At 41.8% G+C, this 21,137-nt stretch overlaps 1 protein-coding gene across 3 annotated transcripts in view; it reads left to right on the top strand.

Moving 5' to 3' along the window:
• SARNP (SAP domain containing ribonucleoprotein) overlaps positions 1 to 21,137 on the top strand; it is a 52,143-nt gene that overhangs the window by 28,856 nt on the left and 2,150 nt on the right. The window contains exons 10-11 of one of the 3 annotated variants that reach the window (XM_022571923.3): positions 11,184 to 11,252; positions 19,983 to 20,072. In XM_022571923.3, coding sequence (XP_022427631.1) covers positions 11,184 to 11,207 — 24 coding nt within the window. In that variant the 3' untranslated portion in view covers positions 11,208 to 11,252; positions 19,983 to 20,072. Of the gene's footprint in view, positions 1 to 5,093; positions 6,091 to 11,183; positions 11,253 to 19,982; positions 20,073 to 21,137 lie in introns of those variants that run through there. The other 2 variants (XM_022571922.3, XM_089920846.1) reach the window with 2 other exon arrangements.

Below are 21,137 nucleotides of genomic sequence, written 5' to 3'. Positions count from 1 at the left end.
AATTCTGTGACGAAAGACTAGTTTTTAAAAATTTCCAATTCATTGTCGAGAGGTACTTTTGCGAAATAAAATAAAAATGTCAAAGAAATGTTAAATTACTTGGAAGTTTCTAAACACTCTCAATTTCTGGACTTATTTCTAGACTGATAAACGGTTTAGGGATCAAGCACTAGGAGGCAGACCACATTTTGAGTAGCACTGTACTAGAGTATACACAGTTTCTTCCAAGGACCACTTTGCTTGGAGGCTTGTGACTTTCTGAGATGTCCTTTTTGAGTATAGGTTCCATTTACATTGATCATAAATCCTGATTTTCAGAATTATCCTAATTTCAATGGTTTGTTCTAAGTTGCCTCACAAACCATTAAAATGTCCCTGCTATTTTGCTATCTAGACCACCACTGTTCAGTAGAACCTTCTGTGATGATAGAAATATTCTACAAAATATTGTTCTATTAAATAATCTGTTATCTAATATAGGCATATCTCAGAAATATTGTGGATTCAGTTGCAGACCACCACAATACAGTGAATATTGCAGTAAAGTGAGTCACAAATAAGCAGTGTACATACCTAAATTGAAAACTACTTTATTGCTAAAATAAAAGTGCTAACCATCATCTGAGCCTTCAGCAAGTTGTGATCATTTTGCCAGTGGAGGGTCTTGCCTCTATGTTGACGGCTGCTGACTGATCAGGATGGTGGTTGCTGAAGGTTGGGGTGGCTGTGACAGTTTCTTTTCTTTTCTTCCTTTTTTTTTTGCCAAAAATGCATTTTTTATTTAAAAAGTTCTTGCTTTTAATGTCCTCAAACAACCAATGCAACCAAGTGGCATTCTGAACCTCAGACTGCCAAGGAGTGACTAAGATGCAGCTGAAATAATTGTGTTGTAAGATAATTTATGCTTATTATTTATTTTTAAAAATTCAGCTTTATATACGAAAACAGATGTTTCAGTTCCTTCCTAAATTTAGTACAAAATGCAGTGTATAGAAATATTATATCTATTCCTTGTTCCTGAATGTTACTTTCACATAATTAATAGATTCTCCAAATTACTTTGCATTACAAAATCACTTGAAGTAGAATTAAGGATGGGACAGATATATAAATTACATTATAAAATTAATTTTATAATGTAAAATTTTATAATGTAAAATAAATCATCTTTGTCCAGGAGTTGTACAAAATGAAGGAAATATTATATGTAGTTTAATATATATGTAGTAAATATAAATCATATGCTGTGTGGAGTTCTAGACAAATGTGTTTCCTAGGCAATTTCTTAAAATAAAACAACAATGGGGCTTCCCTGGTGGTGCAGTGGCTGAGAGTCCGCCTGCCGATGCAGGGGACACGGGTTCGTGCCCTGGTCCAGGAAGATCCCACATGCCGCAGAGCGGCTAGGCCCGTGAGCCATGGCCGCTGACAGCGCCTGTGCGTCTGGAGCCTGTGCTCCGCGATGGGAGAGGCCACAACAGTGAGAGGCCCGTGTACCGCAAAAAAACCCCAAAAAACAATGAAGTTTGCCACATTGATTGACTGACTCTTCCTTTCACAAATTATTTCTCTGTAACATGCAATTCAGTCCCATCTTCAGGCTCCACTTCTAATTCTAGTTCTTTAGCTGTTTGCACCACATCTGCAGTTACTTCCTCTACTGAAGTCTTGAACCCCTCAAAGTCATCCATGAGGGTTGGAATCAACTCTTTCCAAACTCCTGTTAATGTTGATTTTTTTTTTTTTACCTCTCTCCATGAATCACAGATGTTCTTAATGGCATCCAGAATGGTGAATCCTTTCCAGAAGGTTTTCAATTTGCTTTGCCCAGATCCATCAAAGGAATCACTACGTGTGGCCTTATGAAAAGTATTTCTTAAATAATAAGATTTGAAAGTTGAAATTACTCCTTGATCCGTAGGCTGCAGAAGGGATGTTGTGTTAGAAGGAGTGGAAACAACATTAATCTCACTGTACATCTCCGTCAGAGCTCTTGGGTGGTGACCAGGTGCATTGTCAGTGAGTAGTAATACTTTGAAAGGAATCTTTTTTTCTGAGCAATGTGTCTCAACAGTAGGCTTAAAATATTCAGTAAACCATGTTGTAAGCAGACGCGCTGTCATCCAGGCTTTGTTGTTCCATTTATAGAACACAGGCAGAGCCCTAGGATTTTCGGAATGGTAAATGAGCATTAGCTCCAACTTAAAGTCACCAGCTGCATTAGCCCCTAACAAGGGAGTCAGCCTGTCCTTTGAAGCCAGGCATTAACCTCTCCTCTCTAGCTGTGAAAGTCCTAGATGGCACCTTCTTCCAATGTAAGGCTGTTTCATCTATATTGAAAATCTGTTGTTTGGTGTAGCCACCTTCATTAATTATCTTACCTAGATCTGGACAACTTGCTGCAGCTTCTACATCAGCACTTGCTGCTTCACCTTACACTTTTATGTTATGGAAGTGGCTTCTTTCCTTAAACCTCAGGAACCAAGCTCTGCTAGCTTCAGACTTTTGCAGCTTTCTCACCTCTCTCAGCAGCCTTCATAGAATTGAAGAGAGTTAGCACTTTCCTCTGGATTAGGCTTTGATTTAAGGGAATGTTATGGCTGGTTTGATCTTCTATCCAGACCACTTAAACTTTTTTTCACATTAGCAATAAGGCTGTTTCTCTTCTCTTTCTAAAGTTCCTTGCAGTAGCACTTTTAATTTCCTTCAAGGACTTTTTCTTTGCATTCACATCTTGGCTAACTGTTTGGTACAAGAGGCCTAGCTTTTGGCCTCTCTCAGCTTTTGACATGCCTTTCTAGCTTTTGATTTAAAGTGAGAGATGTACAACTCTTCCTTTCACTTGAACAGTTAAATAACCCATTGTAGGGTTATTAATTGGCCTCATTTCCATATTGTTGTGTTTCAGGAAATAGGGAGGCCTGAGAAGAGGGAGAGAGATGGGAACGGCCGGTTGGTGGAGCAGTCAGAGCACACATATTTATTGATTAAGTTCTCTGTCTTTTATGGGCATGGTTTGTGGTGCCCCCAAACAATTACAGTAGTAACATCAAAGATCACTGATCACAGATCATCATAACACATATAATAACGATGAAAAAGTTTGAAATGTTGCAAGAATTATGAAAATGTGACACAGACATGAAGTGAGCAAATGCTGTTGGAAAAATGGCTCCAGTAGACTTGCTCAACATAGGGTTGCTGCAGACCTTCAGTTTGTGAAAAGTACAATATCTGTGAAGTACAAGTCGAAGCACAATGAAACAAGGTATACCTATACACTAGTCATTAGCCACATGTGGTTATTGATCACCTGAAATGTGATCAGTAGTCACATGCGGCTAATGATCAGTATAGTCACACAATAGCTAGTGTGACTAGGAACTGAATTTTTAATTATTTTAAATTTAAGTAGCCACGTGTGTATTGGACAACTCAAGTCCAGCTTACATCTCCCACACAGCTTTCATACTTGGAAGTAGAATAGAAATCTTATCAGACCACCTGTTTGGATCACTGTTTCCATAGCCCAGAGTTTTTTAGTACTTGTAGAATATAAGCAGTTTCAGAGTGAATTTGTAGGAGGAGAGAAATTGGAGGAAAGGGAATAAGAGATAAGCAGAGGAACTGTTCTTTTTTTCAAGTAACTTTTTTTCTAGAACGTAGTGTTCTAGACCCAAATCATGAAATTGCAACTGGCTGCGTTGTCAGTAAGAGTTGCTTTGTTCGGAGTCCTGTGTTTGACAGTTCTCTATCACCAGAGATGATTTGCAACCTAGTATTGGCTTGGCCAGAGGTTAGTGATATGATTAAATTTGTATTTATGGAACAGCCAGAGCAGCACAATTATGTCCACCTCATCCTGGGGTCCTGGGTTTCAGTATAGCCTCCCTGTGTAATTTGGTCATCTGTCTTTAAGTTTTACAGTTGTCCAGGCACAGATTTTATTCGGTTAGATATGGTGCAAATACTGGAGGTTAACAGGTGATATGAAGAAACCTCTTCTTCATCCTAGTATCCTAAAAGGGGCAATGAGAGAGACCCACTCTCTGTCACCTCATTGCATGGAGTTTGTGTTTGCTTGATCTAGCTTAAGGCCCTCATTGCATCATGGTTTCTCCTCAGTAGAATCCGCTGCATACCAGTGGATATGATAAAGAGAGAGAATGTGTGAGAGGAGTGAGCCGTAGTGTTTGTGACAGATTTTTTTTTTTTAATTTTTATTTATTTATTTATTTATTTTTCGCTGTGTTGGGCCTTCGTTTCTGTGCGAGGGCTTTCTCTAGTTGCGGCGAGAGGGGGCCACTCTTCATCTCTGTGCACAGGCCTCTCTCTATCGTGGCCTCTCTTTTTGCGGAGCACAGGCTCCAGACGCGCAGGCTCAGTAGTTGTGGCTCACGGGGCTAGTTGCTCCGCGGCATGTGGTATCTTCCCAGACCAGAGCTCGAACCCGTGTCCCCTGCATTAGCAGGCAGATTCTCAACTACTGCGCCACCAGGGAAGCCCCCAGATTTTTTTTTTAACTGTCACAATCTGACCATCTCCTCTTCATATTTTAGGTATATGGCTTCAGCATATTATAAATTTGAGGGTATCGAATTTCTGCTATTCTTCCTTGGCTAACTTTTGCATGACTGCTTATATATTTCACTTTTCAGCTCCACTAGTATACTGTACACATTAGGCAGTACACAGAAACTTCAAGAAATGTGCCCCCCCTCAACCATCTTCCCTCTCTCCCCCTACTCAAGAAAAAGACCTGTCTGTTCATGTTTCCAGCTCAAGTCTCAGTAAATAGAATCCTGTTAGTTTAGGATAATGGGAAGTGACAGGGCAAAGAATGGCACTGGCATTTATGGACATTTTTTACACAAGAGGCTGTAAATTGTCCCCTCCAACTCTTTCGACTATTTGAGGATAGAATGGCATGCCTTTTCTCCTATAAGCTTCATAGTGACAGTGGGCTGAGAAACCTCCCAGCCCCTCAAACAAAACAAAACCCAGATAAATAACCTCTGCCTGGTTGGTTCTGATTGATCACCAGCTAAGTTTTCAGTCTTGTGCTTAACTGGTTGTTTTTTTTTCTCTGTCAGTTTTCCATGCCTCCCAAGAGAAGCAGCGTTTGGGTCAGTCCTCTTGGTGAAGGACTTGGCCTGGCACATAAGAAATTCATCTCTAAAAGGAATGGGTAAGGGAAATAGATGGGAAGCCAGCTCAGTTAATATATGATGGTCATAAGACATTAGTTTTGGTAGAAACTAGGTCTGGGCTTAGAGATGTATTGTTAACTGATGTAGCTAATTTGCATGGATTGTTTTTTTCGTTTGTTTATTTTCAAACATTGACACATTTGGGAAAGTGAAACTTGATACTTGAGGAAGTTACAGGAAATCCAGCTAGGTAAGTATTACAAAGAAACACAAACGAAAACACCAGGCCCAGGCACTAAGCAGAAAACTGGAGTGTGGTTTATACTTTTCTCCCTTCCCGAGAATGTGAGGGGCATGTGTTACTGCTTCTTGATTCTTGATTAGTAGTAGTAAATGTTGACATTAGTACATCTTCCTTACTTCTCTACTAGGATATTACTGAGTTTTCCGTACTTGTAGTTCTTCATATAGGTAACTGTCCTAATGAGTTATCTTAAGGGGCCTGTAAACCCTAAAGGCTACGTTTTCCATGTTCATGCTTTTTGCCAGTTTTCTTCCCTGATGAATGTTCTGTGATACACAGTGTTAGAATATATTGATAAAAACGAATTAAATATTCCTCCACTGACTATATTCTTATTGCTGAGGCTGGTAACTAAAAGAGTCTTGGGTGGCTGCAGTGATTAGTTTCATGAACCTTTCATATAATTGTATATTTTTGCTCACCATTTGTTGGGGATGGACCACTTCAGAGTGAGAGAGACATTGGACCTATTGTTTTTGAGGAGCTTGTCGCTGAAATGTGTTGAGATATCAAAGAGGAAACTGGGACAAAGAGTCAGTTCCAAGCACAGGAGGGCACAAGTGTCTTCTGTCATAACGGGTCCCCAACCTTTTTGGCACCAGGGACCGGTTTCGTGGAAGACAATTTTTCCACGGCCGAGGGGGGTGTGGGTGGGGGGAGGGTGGGGGTGGTTCAGGGGGTGATGGGAGCGATGGGGAGCGGCAGATAAAGCTTTGCTCACTAGCCCGCCGCTCACCTCCTGCTGTGCGGCCCAGTTCCTGACAGGCCATGGACCGGTACTGGTCCGTGGTCCAGGGATTGGGGACCCCTGTTCTAGCACACAAATTTCGTTATGGCTTGTCTCCATTCACTCTCTTCTGGAAGGCCTATTTGTTTCTATCGAGATTCCCTTCCACCATCTGAAATAAATGAAGAATGTTTCTTCCCTTCAGCAGTGGGTTTTGGTACAGAGGTTAGTCAGTGGGATATGGAAAGAAGGAAGTTCACACTATAGATTTACTTTCTGTTTTTAAAATTATTTATTTAATTCATTTTTGGCTGTGTTGGGTCTTTGTTGCTGCGTGCGGGCTTTGAGCGGGGGCTACTCTGTTGCGTTGCGCGGGCTTCTCATTGCGGTGGCTTCTTTTGTTGTGGAGCATGGGCTCTAGGCGTGCGGGCTTCAGTAGTTGCAGCGTGCAGGCTCAGTAGTTGTGGCTCGCGTGCTCTAGAGCGCAGGCTCAGTAGTTGTGGCGCACGGGCCTAGTTGCTCCATGGCATGTGGGATCTTCCCGGACCAGGGCTCGAACCCGTGTCCCCTGCACTGGCAGGCGGATTCTTAACCACTGCGCCTCCAGGGAAGCCCCCACAGTATAGATTTAGAAGTTGAGGGAATTCCCTAGTGGCCTAGTCATTAGGACTCTGAGCTTCCACTGCCGGGGGCCCGGGTTCAGTCTCTGGTCGGGGAACTAAGATCCTGCAAGCTGTGTGGCATGGCCCCCCCAAAAAATTTGGTCACCAGCCTTCTCAGAGGGTCTATAATTGGGACTTGTTAACTAGTTTAGGCATGTATATACGAACCTGTTCCAAAGGAAGAACTGTGGGACTGTGCATAGGACATTGTCAACGTGGAACTGTAAGGACCTGAGGAACCATAAGCTATGGTGAGGAGTTTGGTAGAATATTTTTTAAAGAGGTAGGAGATTTAGATCCCAGGAAAAGTAGCATGCTGAGTAGGATTGGGTTCTTTCCAACCACATATATTCAAGCAGCGGTACTTAGGCCAAGGGCAACACTTAATTCTCTATTTCCTTTTCTCATGGTGCCCCATGAGACCAAGAAAAATGCAGGTAGTAGGATTGCAGATGGAAAAAACTTCAGTGTAGATCCTCTCAGTCATCGTATTTCATTGATAAAGGGCTTTGGGGGGAAATTTCCCTCCCCTCCTCCTTCATCCTAGATTGTCATTTTCCCCAAAAATGCTTCTTCCACTTGAAAAATTGTATTATTTTAACTTACATTAACCAACAAGAAAAGACGATAAGAACAGGTTATATAGTACATAGAGATGGCAGTTGAGAGTGGCTATTAGAGAAGATGAATTTCAGAAAAGCCAAGACCCAACCCCACATAGTCCTCAGCATTTCTGAGAGCATTTTTGGGCCCAACTAAAGTCTAACCAGTCCTTTAAATCCCCTTCTTAATTCATAATAATTTGAAAATAAATATTTGGCTTTTTTTTTCTTCTACCTCCTCCTCTAAGATAAAAACACATACGCTGCTGTTTCTATACCCATCCTTTGGAACAAACCTTGAGGGAGTGGTGAAGGAGCTGTTTAAAGAGGAAACAATAGGGAAAACTCTCTGACCTCAGTTTATCCCTTCATCTGGTTCTTCATTTGTCCCTGCTGAGGAACAGAACTTGTCTTTTGTCTGTAACACAAATACATCTTTACCTCCCTCCCTTCCCACTTCCCCCCCACACCCGCTCTTCTCACTCCCCTCTATTATGATTCCAATCAATGATGTCATTATGTGTGCCATTCAAATGCTGTTGAACCACTTGGCTATAGGAATTTGGAAGAGCAAAGAGGCAGAATGGAATTTTTCTCTCCTGCCCAGGGCTGTTGAAAATGGATTCTAATTTTAACTAGAGAAATAGGAATCAGGTTTTTCTTTGCTCAACTTCTACCCTCCCTCTATACCCTAAACCTCAAACACATACTTTTTACCTGGCCATGGTTGAGAAAAAAGTTGGACAAGAAATGTTAGGAATATAAATTAACCACTTCAGAGGAAAAACTTTAAAAATTGGGGGAAGCAAGATAAAATTTTTGGTGCTATATCAGCATTTGTGGCTGGTGTTTTGCCCTGCTCACTGTAAATTGGATCTTTGAGAAGTTTGTGATGGAGGGTTTATACTTCCCTAAGGTATGTGGTTGAGACCACTAGGATATTGTACCACTTCATTTTATTTTTCTCTCTGATTTCATTCATTGAGTTTGAACCTAAAGAACTAGAGGCACAAAAGTTTGTAGTAAGAAAAAAAACTTACTCTCTTTTCTGTTTCCTCTGCTTGATACCCCGCCCCCACTAATGTCTTTGCATTCCTTCTTATAACGTGTCAGAATTGATGACTTAGATAAAAAACAAGTTTTATGCCTCTCTGTGGTCCCCCTTAGTCTTTGCCCCAAGAGTAAACATACCCTGGAAAAGGAGGGGAATACTGCATTCTGTTAAGTCTGTTTTACTTTTAAATACCTTCAGCTGTTTTTGCCAGCCAGGTTCTTCGGGTGGGGTCATTCTCTGAGTGCCAGTTTTAATTTTTTTTAAAAAAAATTTTTGGCTGTGCTGCACGGCATGTGGGATCTTAGTTCCCCAGCCGGGGATTGAACCTGTGCCCCCTGCATTGGAAGCATGGAGGCTTAACCACTGGACTGCCAGGATAGTCCCTGAGTGCCAGTTTTTTAAAAAGTGCCACTCTTAGACTCTTAGCATGTAAGGTTTTTAAAACCCACCTGTAAATCATATCTGATTGTATATCTAGTTGTATGTCTAATTTTGAGGTGACAGGTAGCTAGCTGGCTCTCTAAACAGAGCAATATCTGTCTGATCACTCCAGATACTCTCCCTAGCTATGGTGAAATGTGAGCTAACCCTCTGAATCCAAGTCTGTCCATCCTTCAAAATCTGTATGGGAGGAAAAAGTGTGGGGTGTTCTTTTGTTGTTCTTTTGGTTTGTGTTTGTGTTATTAATTTTTTGGGGGGTATGAAATTTTGGTGTTCAAACGCTCCTCATGATGTGAGCAGTAGCAGTATAGGAATGTTTAAGATGTATTTTAATACTTGAGAGACTAATACTTGAGTAATACTGTTTGTTAGGCTGACACTGATAAGGAGAGGTAACATTTTAAAGAATACATATGGGTTTGGTTCAAGTAAGGTTTAATAATAACATGATAGTTCATCCTCTTATGTACTCACTAAAATAGTAAAGTTGCTTTTTATGCCTGAAAGCTGAAACAGGTCAAATAAAATCCTATAGATTTTGAAGTTGCAAATGGGAATGAGACAGGGCATCAGATCGTGAGATGTTTTATAGGAAGATACTTGGTAGTGATTTTTGCAAACTAGCAAAATCCCTGTTTTTAATAAAATCTGAGGCCCCTTGTTAAGATCTAGAAAATGTTAACTCCTTTTCTCCCTTCCTTTTCCTTTGCTATTCTTTTCTCATATTTTTAAAGATAGTATTTTAATCCATTTTTACCTTCTCATCCCCAGAGCAGATTGTCAGGACAGATATAGAAATGTATTTTCAGAGGGTTCCACATTTGGATTTTATATCACATATTGAATCTTTAAATCCCTAGCAATGAAGATATCTTATTGAGAAGGAGATTATATTTGAAATGCTTGGTGTCTGGATGTTAGAAAGTATTTATTGGGTGAAAAGTTTATTTAGGTAGAGTAGAGGGGGGCAGTTTCAGAATTTTCACTGTCATGTTCATCTTGGGTATGAAATGTTTCAGGAGGAAGAGCAACTGGAAATGAACGAACAGACTCACGAGATGAGAGGTTTTATATGGTGGACCTGTTTAGTGCTCTGTATGTACAAGTAAAACACATGAGCCTTAAGACAAAAGCCGTCTGTTCCCCTGTCTGTTCTCCACTTTATTGATACTCTCCCTCTTTCTCTGTATCAGTTCAACAGAGAAAAAAAATACCTTTGTGTGCTTGAACCTGGTTGCCTCTCTCTTTTCCCTACGTATCTGAGGTGTTCCCAGATCTTGCTTGGGCATGTTCTTCCTGTATTGAACTCCCCTGGTAAAAGAGTTTCTGTTCCTCTATTTGAATTCTAGGAAGGCAGCAAGACAGGTGTGCCTTAGAGCCAGCTGTGATTCCTTAATAGCTTTCTTTTCCCCTTCACATTCCTGCAGCTGAGATAACCTGTTTGTAGGAAGCATAAGCTTTTTTGGAAGGCCCCTAGTGCTTTGGGGGGAAAGTTGGAGTGGAGTAGCAGCCTATTGGGTTTTTGTGAGAGTTTTTTTTGTGTGGGGGTGGGGTGGGGGTTTGTTTGTTTGTTTTGGTTTTTTGGTCTAAACTGCCTCGAAGCTATTTGCAATTATTCTCAACTGTTGCTGCACATAAGGGTCACCAGGGGTCCCTTACAGTTCTCTAGGCTCTTGCTTTTGAGATTCAGATTTATTAGGTTGGGGCGAAGCCAGAAATCTGCATTTTAAAATGTCAGGTGAAAAGAATCTGCTCTCCTAGCGCTCATTGTAAATTTCTGAATGCTCAGGTAACTGTTGTCCTTCATTCTCTGTATATTTTGGCTAAGACAGAATTCACCTCCCCTTGGAAGGTTTTAGCTTCCCTCTATTGACTTGACATTTCTGCCAAGCTCTGCATCGCTTATCCTTAAAAGCAGCAGCTTCCTGACGTTTAAGGGAGGGAGGTGGGGACTTTTAATAGAAACTTGGTTTCCAGGGGTCTCAAGTGTGAAGCCTTCATTTCCTCCACCTTCCTTGCTTTGTCCTACAGTCAGCTAGAGCAAGACCGAGACGACCTCCTCCGGGGTTGGACAAGAGTGGGGGTTGGGGAAGAAGCTTGATTTGGACAAGAGAGAAGAAGTGATGGGAGCTAGTCAGAAGAGTGTTTGGTTTTGAGCTGACTGTGTACTGGGGCTTCAAATACTGTAAAGATAGGAGGAGATACAGTTCCTGGTAGTCTCTAATTCTGGTGTTGCTTTACAGTTCCTGGCATCCTCCTGGCTCTAGAAGGTTGAATCTGATCTCAACAGTTAAAAAGATTGTTGAGAGTAGGTAAGATTGTTGTACTGGGAGGTGTGTTATGTGTATATGTGTGGCGGTATTAGAGTATCTCTTTACTCTGTGTGTGCTAAGATGATGGACTAGACCCTCTGCTAGTCCAGTCCTTCACCTTTAGTCCTGCTTAGGCTCTGTGCATTGGTCTTTAGGACCACCTCGTGTTCTGTGGTCTGGCTGGCATAAATGCTGAGGAATAAACATGTTCAAATGAATTTCAGAAACTGGGGCAGGGAGGTGACAGCTGTGTGTTTAAGCATTAAAGTGTTTCTGAGAGAAAAACCATCAGTTGCTGTCATTCACCCTGAGAGTATGAAATTAGAAGCCCACTCACCCTGGAGTGTTTCATAACCTTTACCTCTGGGAAGTCAAGGCCATGTCATTATTAATCTACCATTGCCTGAAAGCCCCCAGGCACTGCTTTTCATCCTGCCATCAGTCACGTGGCAGTGAAAGTCAGGAAAGTCACCAGAAGGCTCCCTGTCTTCCTTTTTGCCTCACTCTTACCTTACATTCCCTTGGAAAATCAAATTGGCCTGAGAACTATTAACATCTTATTATGGTAATTCAATTACAAAAGGAGGCAATTATTTGGGGTTTTTTTTTTGCTCACTATCAGCCTCTCTTCCATCACTCCAGGGAGAAGACTTCTGAGAAAATAACTGTTCACGTAGGATAAATAAAGTGGCGTGGTTTAGGTCCTGTTGGGAATATATATGAGACTCTTACACATTGAACAGTGTTGGATGTGGGCAATAGCTCAGTCATTAAAACAGCTATAGGAGAAGGGCCAACTCCAACTCAGCAGTACCTAAGCTTCCCTGAAATGTCCCTTTCTACTTGTAAGGATATCTCTGACTGAATTGTTTAGATTGGAATTTCTGCTTCTCATACATAGTGTAAGAAGGAATGATGTGGGTGAGCTCGTTGTACTGACCAGAAAAAATACCTGGCTTGGTTAATTCTTTTGGTCTCCTATAAGAACAGTGAGGATATCTTTTATTTGAATTCAGTAAATACTCTTGCTTTGTGTTTTGGGATTTACTGAGTTCAAATTCCCTACATAAGCCTGGTTACATTTGGGTCACTGTTTTGTTTCTCCTAGTTTATCTCTGTGATCCAGAGTGGCACTGGTAAATAAGCTTGAAAAAGGTGAATGCTTGGGCTTCCCTGGTGGCACAGTAGTTAAGAATCTGCCTGCCAATGCAAGGGACACGGGTTGGAGCCCTGGCCCGGTAAGATCCCACATGCCCCGGAGCAAGTACGCCCGTGCACCAGAACTACTGAGCCTGCGCTCAAGAGCCTGCAAGCCACAACTACTGAGCCCACGCACCACAACTACTGAAGCCTGCAAGCCTACAGCCTATGCTCTGCAACAAGAGAAGCCCGCGCACCACAACTGGAGAAAGCCCGCGCACAGCAACAATGACCCAACACAGCCAAAAATAAAAACAAATAAATAGGACTTCCCTGGTGGCGCAGTGGTTAAGAATCTGCCTGCCAATGCAGGGGACACGGGTTCGAGCCTTGGTCTGGGAAGATCCCACATACTGCGGAGCAACTAAGCTCGTGTGCCACAACTACTGAGCCTGTGCTCTAAGAGTGCCCATGAGCCACAACTACTGAAGCCCGCACGCCTAGAGCCCGTGCTCCGCAACAAGAGAAGCCATCACATGAGAAGCCCGCACACCACAATGAAGAGTAGCCCCCGCTTGCCACAACTAGAGAAAGCCCGCACACAGCAACAAAGACCCAACGCAGCTGAAAATAAATAAATAAATTTATTTATTTAAAAAAAAAAAAGTGAATGCTTTAGCACAGCCCATGGGGTGCTAATTAAATCAAAGTAGACTCCTTTTGGCAGAGCAAATAACCCTAGCACACTAAGCTTGAAGCAGTATTCTTTATTGTATTCAGGATAAAATAAGTAAGTTTTGAAAAATGTTCACCTGAATTTGAATCTTGAAGACACAAGTTGGGTTTGGAAGGTAAAGCTGGAACTCCATTTTGGGTAGAGATTTTATTTCATTTATTTTATAAAATTATTTATTTATTTGTTTAGGCTGCACTGGGTCTTAGTTGCGGCACACGGGATCCTTAGTTGTGGCATGCGGGATCTAGTTCCCTGACCAGGGATTGAACCCGGGCCCCCTGCACTGGGAGCATGGAGTCTTACCCACTGGACCACCAAGGAAGTCCCTGGGTAGAGATTTTATCTATGCTTTATCTTTGCTATAAAAAGAGGCAATCACTTTAGAAAGCATCTGTGTGATATTCACGCTGCCACTTGTTGCAGCTGATCTTCCACTTGGGACTTAATTCCTGGCTACAGTGTATATGCCATGGAAACCACTGACAAGAGCCCTTCCTTAATTTAAAATTTTGAGCTATAACTTTGTACTTCCATTCCCTCTCCTTTTCCTTCTTGGGGCACTGAGGTTGTTTTGGGTTTTTTTGTTTTTTTTAAAAAATTAATTCCATTGTATTTAGAGAGGAATAAGTTCTTAAAGGACCAGTACCAACCTTGTGACTAACTTTATGTCATCTTGTCTTCTAAGTTTCTACCTCTGGATCTGGGTGTTTGATCTCCATCTCTCTCTCTCTCTCTCTCTATCTCTCTCTCTCTCTCTCTCCATCTCTCTCTCTCTCTCTCTCTCTCTCTCTCTCCATCTCTCTCTCTCTCCATCTCTCTCTCCATCTCTCTCTCTCTCCATCTCTCTCCATCTCTCTCTCTCCATCTCTCTCTCTCCATCTCTCTCTCTCCCTCTCTCTCTCTCCCTCTCTCTCTCTCCATCTCTCTCTCTCTCTCCCTCTCTCTCCATCTCTCTCTCTCCATCTCTCTCTCTCTCTCTCTCTCCCTCCCCCTCCCCCAACAGGGATTGAACCAAAGGCCTTGGCAGTGAAAGTCCCAAGTCCTAACCACTAGACCACCAGGAAATTCCCTGATCTCTGTCTCTTGATCTCATGTTTCTCACCTCAATACTTCTGGCCTCTCCTTTCCAATAGAAATATTTTCAAAACCACTTGCCAGGGACAGACCACACATTTTGCTCCAAACTTTATAGCAGTCAGTAGAAACAGGAAAACACAATTGTACTGTTTACAGTGATTTTCAAAAGGTAAAACTAACAAGTTGTTCAGCAAAAGCATAATTATTTGGGGTCTGGGAATCAGGAAGAAAATTTCCCCATGAGTCCTCAATATGCAGTAATGTAATGAACAATGGCACACATCTTTATAGTCATTCAGTTGTGAATTCATAAGCCCTGTGAGGTTAAAGATTTTTGTCTTATTCATCTCTCTATTCCCAATGCCAGAAAACAGTGCCTGACCCAAAGTAGGCTCTCAGTGGTTATTTGAATGACTAGTGGATGAATGGTTTAATATTATGGTTTCAGTGTTATTGACAGTGTTGATAGAAGCTGATGTTGTGTAATTCAGTGAAGGCAATTCCTCAGGGGCCTTTAGAGTACCTGGAATTGGATCTACAGTTAGAGGTCGGATCCTTGCTCAGTTCCCTTGGACATTACCTTATATAGATATCTCTTTTTGTAGTCATTAATTGTTAGGGATGTTGATATCAGTTAAAGCCTGACAGCATAGTTTTTTTTTTTTTTTAAGGTCCCAGAAAGAGAAGGTGGTTAATAGTACCTGATGGAGAAGACTGTGGTTTTGCTGAGTTACTGTTCTGCTACACTTAACCTTAAATCTGATCCTCTTTCCAAATATCATTTGCCTTGCAACTGAAGGGAATTTCCTTGTTGCCTTGGTAATGTCTGTTTCTTGACAACTTTTGATGACTTCACTTGTAGTGTAGAAGAAGAATGAATGGCATTGTTAGTTTCAGAATTCTGTTGGTGGTCTCAGACTTTGTTTCAAGGACCAGAAGGAAGCAATAGAAATAATGGCTAACATTTATTGAATACTTATATGATAGTTCCTATGTACCAAGCATTTTCACACATGTAATTTGTATCTTGGGGCAACCTGGAATGTCTCCGTCTTTTCTTTCAGCAGGTATCATTTTCTTTATATTGTCCAAGGATGTGCCAAATGTGAAAGGGAAACAAGAAGAAAAGTGAATTTTGAAAAGTTGAAGATGTCTTCTGAAAGGTTCAGTTAGGAACTATCTTATTCCATGATGGAAAATACAGTGATAGTGATTCATGGGGGCATTTGGCTTTATTAAATATATATCATGCTTTCTCCCCTGTGCTTCTTTAGTAGTTTTTTTTTTTTTTTTTTTGCGGTACGCGAGCCTCTCACTGTTGCGGCCTCTCCCGTTGCGGAGCACAGGCTTCGGACACGCAGGCTCAGCAGCCATGGCTCACGGGCCCGGCTGCTACGCGGCATGTGGGATCTTCCTGGACCGGGGCACGAACCCATGTCCCCTGCATCAGCAGGCGGACTCTCAACCACTGCGCCACCAGGGAAGCCCTGCCCTGTGCTTCTTATATGACCTCTCTCCTCTTTTACACAGTTCTCTTTCTTGTTTTTATCACCAAACTTCTGAAAAGAAAACAAGGCAGTTATTGGGAGATAGGAGTGAGGATCATGTATGCTGAAGTTATTGGCGTCGGTCAGTTAGTTGGCTTGCTCTTTAAGTCTTGAGTGGGAGAATGAGGGAAGTGAAGTACATGGATCAATCTGAATATCCAGTGCCTGTGTTTAGTCAGTGAGGACAGATTTCTCTTCTGATTTTGGATGCAAGTGGTGTGTTTTGAAGAGTTTTCACTTGATAGCAAATAAGGGCGTTTCAGATTCCAGCACTATTCTTCCCACACGGGAGCAACCCTGGGAAGAAAAAAGATTTGTTAGTGGTTGAGGGTTTGTGGGAGGGAAGTGGGGGAGGGATGAAGAAGGGAAAGGTTTGCAAATGCATATGACACTGAGCTAGAGGGGTCAGTGCTGCCTGCAGATGCACAACCCCATTTGTGCACTTGAGCATGGCCTGGGGGAGCATTGGCCTGATGAATGCAGAGGGAGATGCATTTTGATCGAGGTAATTTCCTTCAGATGGGTCTCACCATCCCATGAATCAAAACCTGTCAGCAAGGAGCTAAAGATGGAGTGAAGTTTATTGTACGTTTGTTTCCATGCGACACCGTCACGCTAGAAGGGTCAAGTGAGAGAGATCATTAGAACTGTGTTGATTTACTGGGCCTGTTGTGCACTTTCCCTGCAGGGCAAGGAGGAAAGAGGCTTTAGGAGGGGAGCTGAGGGGCACTGGGTAGGAGAGAAGGGCAGGCATGCACAAAATAAATAAAACCCTCGCTGGTCTCTGCGGGTGAGGGGTGGGCAGGCTCTTCATAGGGGGTGGGAGGTGGGGGCATCTGTATTGTTTTTTTTCCCCCTAGAGCCCCTGGTATACTTGGAGCAGATGCTCTGCCTAGATCTCCAGGAGAAGGCACCAGAGGATTAAAAAAGGAATCTCAAGGGGAAATCTCTGATACTAGCCTTAATGGCTAGAGAAATATATCCATCTGACACCCCCCGCTTCTTTTCCTCCCTCGTTCTTTCCTCACCTTTGAGCTCAAAAAGAAACACAGGAAATTTAATTTAGAAGTCAAACTCCCCATTTTGGGATACAGTGAAGTAGAGAACCAGAGGAAAGGCTGTCCCACACATTCCAAATGGATGTAGGCTTTGTGATGAGATTTGTGAAGGGAATGGCCCCAAGATTTGTGCAGAGAGAGTAGATAGGTTTCAGCAGTAACATCTCCCTCTGTGATGTGAATGTGCTGAAGTATCCCTAGCGCTGAACTGAATGAAGAAAGTAAATAGTGGTAGTTCAGCAAGATACGATCTAGTCCTGCCTATCCCCAAGAAGGGTAGGTATGGTATGCTCCTTTTATTTCCCTTAAAGCTGTTTCCTCCTTGGCCTGGAGGCTTAATGAAGTGGAGAATTTTTCATCTAGAATGTTCTATAGAGGTTCTTATTTTGAAATCTCCATTTATATCCCTTATTCACTTTTTATCTTAGTGGTGGTAGACAAAATCAAGAAAAGCTTCCTAGTGACTTTGGTAAGGAAAAATATAGTGAGGCCTGTGTTCATTGGAAACCCTAATTCTTTTCATACAGTTCAACAGATGGAATAGCCAATTAGCCAAAGTTAGAAACAAATTGAGTTGAGAAAATCTTTAGTATGAGACTACTAATTGGAGCCCTAGTTAGTTATGAAGTAGAGGCATATGGTATGGTAGAAAGGGGGTAGGATCCTTGCATTGACCCAGTCATTTGAGTGATGTAGAAGTTGTTGAAGTAGTTTACAACTACTTTTTTTTTTAATTTAATTAATTAATTTCTTTTTGGCTGCGTTGGGTTTTCATTGCTGCGTGTGGGCTTTCTCTAGTTGCGGCGAGCGGTGGCTTCTCTTGCTACGGAGCACAGGCTCTAGGCACGCAGGCTTCAGTAGTTGTGGTTCGCAGGCTCTAGAGCGCAGGCTCAGTAGTTGTGGCGCATGGGCTTAGTTGCCCCGCGGCATGTGGGATCTTCCTGGACCAGGGCTCGAACCTGTGTCCCCTGCATTGGCAGGTGGATTCTTAACCACTGCGCCACCAGGGAAGCCCTACAACTACTTTTAGCTAAGGATCCTAGTGATCCTTCTTCCCTTGGAAATTAAGCACTACTTCCATTCTGCTACTCTTCTTCCAAAGAAGTGCTTATGTAAGATACCTGAGGTTTTGGTAAAGTTAAGAAAGTGGGTTCTCGAGTAAAATGTCTTGGGTTCCATTTCTGGCTCTGCCACTTAACTATTTGTGAGACTTGGGCAAGTTACTTACTCTCTCAAAGCCTCAGTTTTCTTATCTATAAAATGACCTGCTACGTATGTCATGGTACCTGATATGTTTAAGATGGTTAAAACAACTAAATGAGATACTGAATGTAATGAACTTCATATAGTACCTGGCACATAGTAAGCACCCAAATGTTAGTGGCTATAATATAATCATTATTATTTTAATTTATGATTATTAAAGACAGGAATACTTTTTTCCTTTGGAACCTGGCTCAGTGTTTTACAGTAGTTTAGATTACATTAATTATGCACCTACTATGGATTTGCTGATGGTTATAATGAAAAAGGCAGAAAAAGTATGTAGGCAGTATTCTATTCTAGTAATACACTGTGATTAAGGGATAACTTGTGTGTAGGATTCTTCAGTCCTTCAATAGCCACCAACCTTTCTTAGCTTCTTTCTTACTTGCTAGAAGGCAGGTGGCGCAAAAGCGAGAAAATGAACGTTTCTCAAGCTGAAAGAGCCAAAGTAAGACTGAGAAAGTACTCCTGACTACTGTGTTCAGAGAGCTGCGCTAGGTAGACAGATTGAACACAGAAGGCTGTATAGCTGCCCTGCTTTTGACCAAGAGGTGGTTCCTGTGGTCGTAGGGACAAAGGCAGCTCCATGGTCGGCATTGAGAGTAAAGGTATTTTAAAAGTTCTTGTGTCTCTGTAGGCCTCTTGGTTGCCTTTCCTTTTGACTCTGGTTTTTGGGACACTCAGAGACACAACGTGCCTATGTACGTCAGGAATATGAACTTCTTGGGTTTTTAAAAAAAAAAAATCCAGCTCAGGAGCACCACACGTAAGCTTGCTCAAAAGTTTGTTTAAGCAACTATACCCCAGTTTAAAAAAAAAAAAAAAAAGTTTGTTTCAGCACGTTTGACCTGACCTTATGTTGGTTAACTTTTGTAAATAAAGTCAAAGAAACTGTCCTGGCTCATGATTAGGGTGTTACGTGTGTATGGAGTAGAGGGTCCCCTGGGATATCTGAGAAGATAGGATCTTTGTCTAGATGTGTCAAGTTCTAGGAAATGCTTTTGGGGGAGAAAAAACACCCAGGAAGCCCACATACTTTTAGATGTTTCTAATCCTAGGGCTGGGCTTTTGATTGCTGGTGACAGGGTATTAGGGGAAGGTGGAAAAGGAGAAAATAAATAACTGTTAAAGTGGGATAAATAAAGTGGCAGGGTTTAGGTCCTGGTGAGAATATAATATACATGAGACTCTGACATTGAACAGTGCTGGATGTGAACAGTAGCTTAGTCTTTAAAATGCTATAGGAGAATGGCCAGCTCCAATTCATAGTATGCTGGAACATTCTCTCCAATTACAGGGCAGACACCATGAGTCTCTTGGATGCTTGGAAAAGGTCCAGAGCATCTCTCTCAGAGAGATGACTGCAGCTGTTTCCTTATTTCAAAATCATTTCAAACTCTTCAGAGCTTTCTATGACTTTGCTGGGTATTCATAACACTTAGCTTTCTTTGTAAGTTCTTCAGAAACACCAGTCTGGCCCCCTTCCCCTTCCCTTTTTTAGCAAGAAAATGGAACTTGAAAGCAGTGTTCAACAAATAGTTTGGGTGCCTTCTACCAACCTGCTCTCTGCAGGTATTATTAGTAAAGCCTCAGTTTTCCATATCTCTGAACTACAAAAATTTCTTTAGCACAGAAATTTGTTTTATGGGTGTTTCCTACTGTTTTCTTGACTCTCCTTGTCTTATGAGTATTGAAGCCCTACTTAACATTAAGTTTTTAGTCATTCTAGGGACAATATGCTAGCTTATTCAGTTTCCTATCTGTTTTTTTTCTGTGGGTGTGATCCTTAGTTCTTGACACAAGGTTGGCTAGCATATTGTAGCGAATGAGTTATAATTTCATTCCCATTTACCTTGTGAATGGAGGGATAGCTTGTTTCAGCCCTTTTTTCTTTGTCCCTGAACAGTCTGAGGATGATGAGAAGCTGAAAAAGAGGAAGGAGCGATTTGGGATTGTCACAAGTTCAGCTGGAACAGCAACCACAGAGGATACAGAGGTAAAATATACCTGGAATGCTTCACAGGGCCCTTAAAGGGAAAATGAAGACAAACAAACAGAATGGAGAAACATTGTTATTTCCCTGGCCTACTTCTTAAGTGCCTAAATGACAAGATTTTTGGTCCTTTGCTTGATATCTGTTTTCTGGATAAAGTGGCCCCACTGAATTCCATCAGTATACTTAAGTAATTCACTATTAAGAGCCAGTTAACCTAGTAGGAAAGAGCACAAGATTTGGAATCAATTAAGCTTGGATAAGTGACTGTGCCACTTAGTATTACTATATTTCTTACAAGTTATAGTAATTTTCTGAGCCTCAGTTTCATCATCTGGAAAGTGGAGATAATAAAACCTACCTCGAAGTGGTATTTTAAGCATGAAATGATTCTGTGTAAAATGTCAATTATTCAGTAAGTAGCAGTGTTTCTGATTATCTGCCAAGCAAATTTCTTACATCATTTAACGAAGACCATATCCAACCCAGACACAAATATAGTTGTGCGGCATGTGGCATCTTTTAGTTGTGGCATGTGGGCTCTAGTTCCCTAACCAGGGATCGAACCTGGGCCCCCTGCATTGGGAGCATAGAGTCTTACCCACTGGACCACCAGGGAAGTCCCTGAAAGTGCAGAGTCTTAACCACTGGACCGCCAGGGAAGTCCTCAAATGTGACTTGTTCTTATCACTTTATTTACAGATAGTTTCTCAAAATGAAAGAATGGCTTTTTGTTTGTTTGTTTGTTTCTTTAAGACTTGTGTGCATCTATATCCCAGCATTTTCTGGAGTAACATTCATTGAGACTCTGAGCATTGGCAGACTTCTCAGAGCATTGACAGACAATATTGATTTGCTGGTTTGAGAGTATCTATAATGGAGACCAAGCATTAGCAGAGGTGTACATGAACAGTTGAAACAATGAATATGTTTAGGGACTTCCCTGGTGGTCCAGTGGTTAAGACTGGAAACTCCCAAGGCAGGGGGCCTGGGTTCAATCCCTGGTCAGAGAACTAGATCCCACATGCCGCAACAAAGATCCCGCACATGACAGCGAAGATCCCGCCT

This window comes from Delphinapterus leucas, chromosome 11, assembly GCF_059928025.1.
Source record: "Delphinapterus leucas isolate spDelLeu-1000000601 "Yukka" chromosome 11, BTC_Dleu_Yukka2, whole genome shotgun sequence".
NCBI lineage: Eukaryota > Metazoa > Chordata > Mammalia > Artiodactyla > Monodontidae > Delphinapterus > Delphinapterus leucas.
The sequence above is the reverse complement of the archived record's forward strand: the minus strand, read 5'-3'. Positions and strand labels throughout refer to the sequence as shown.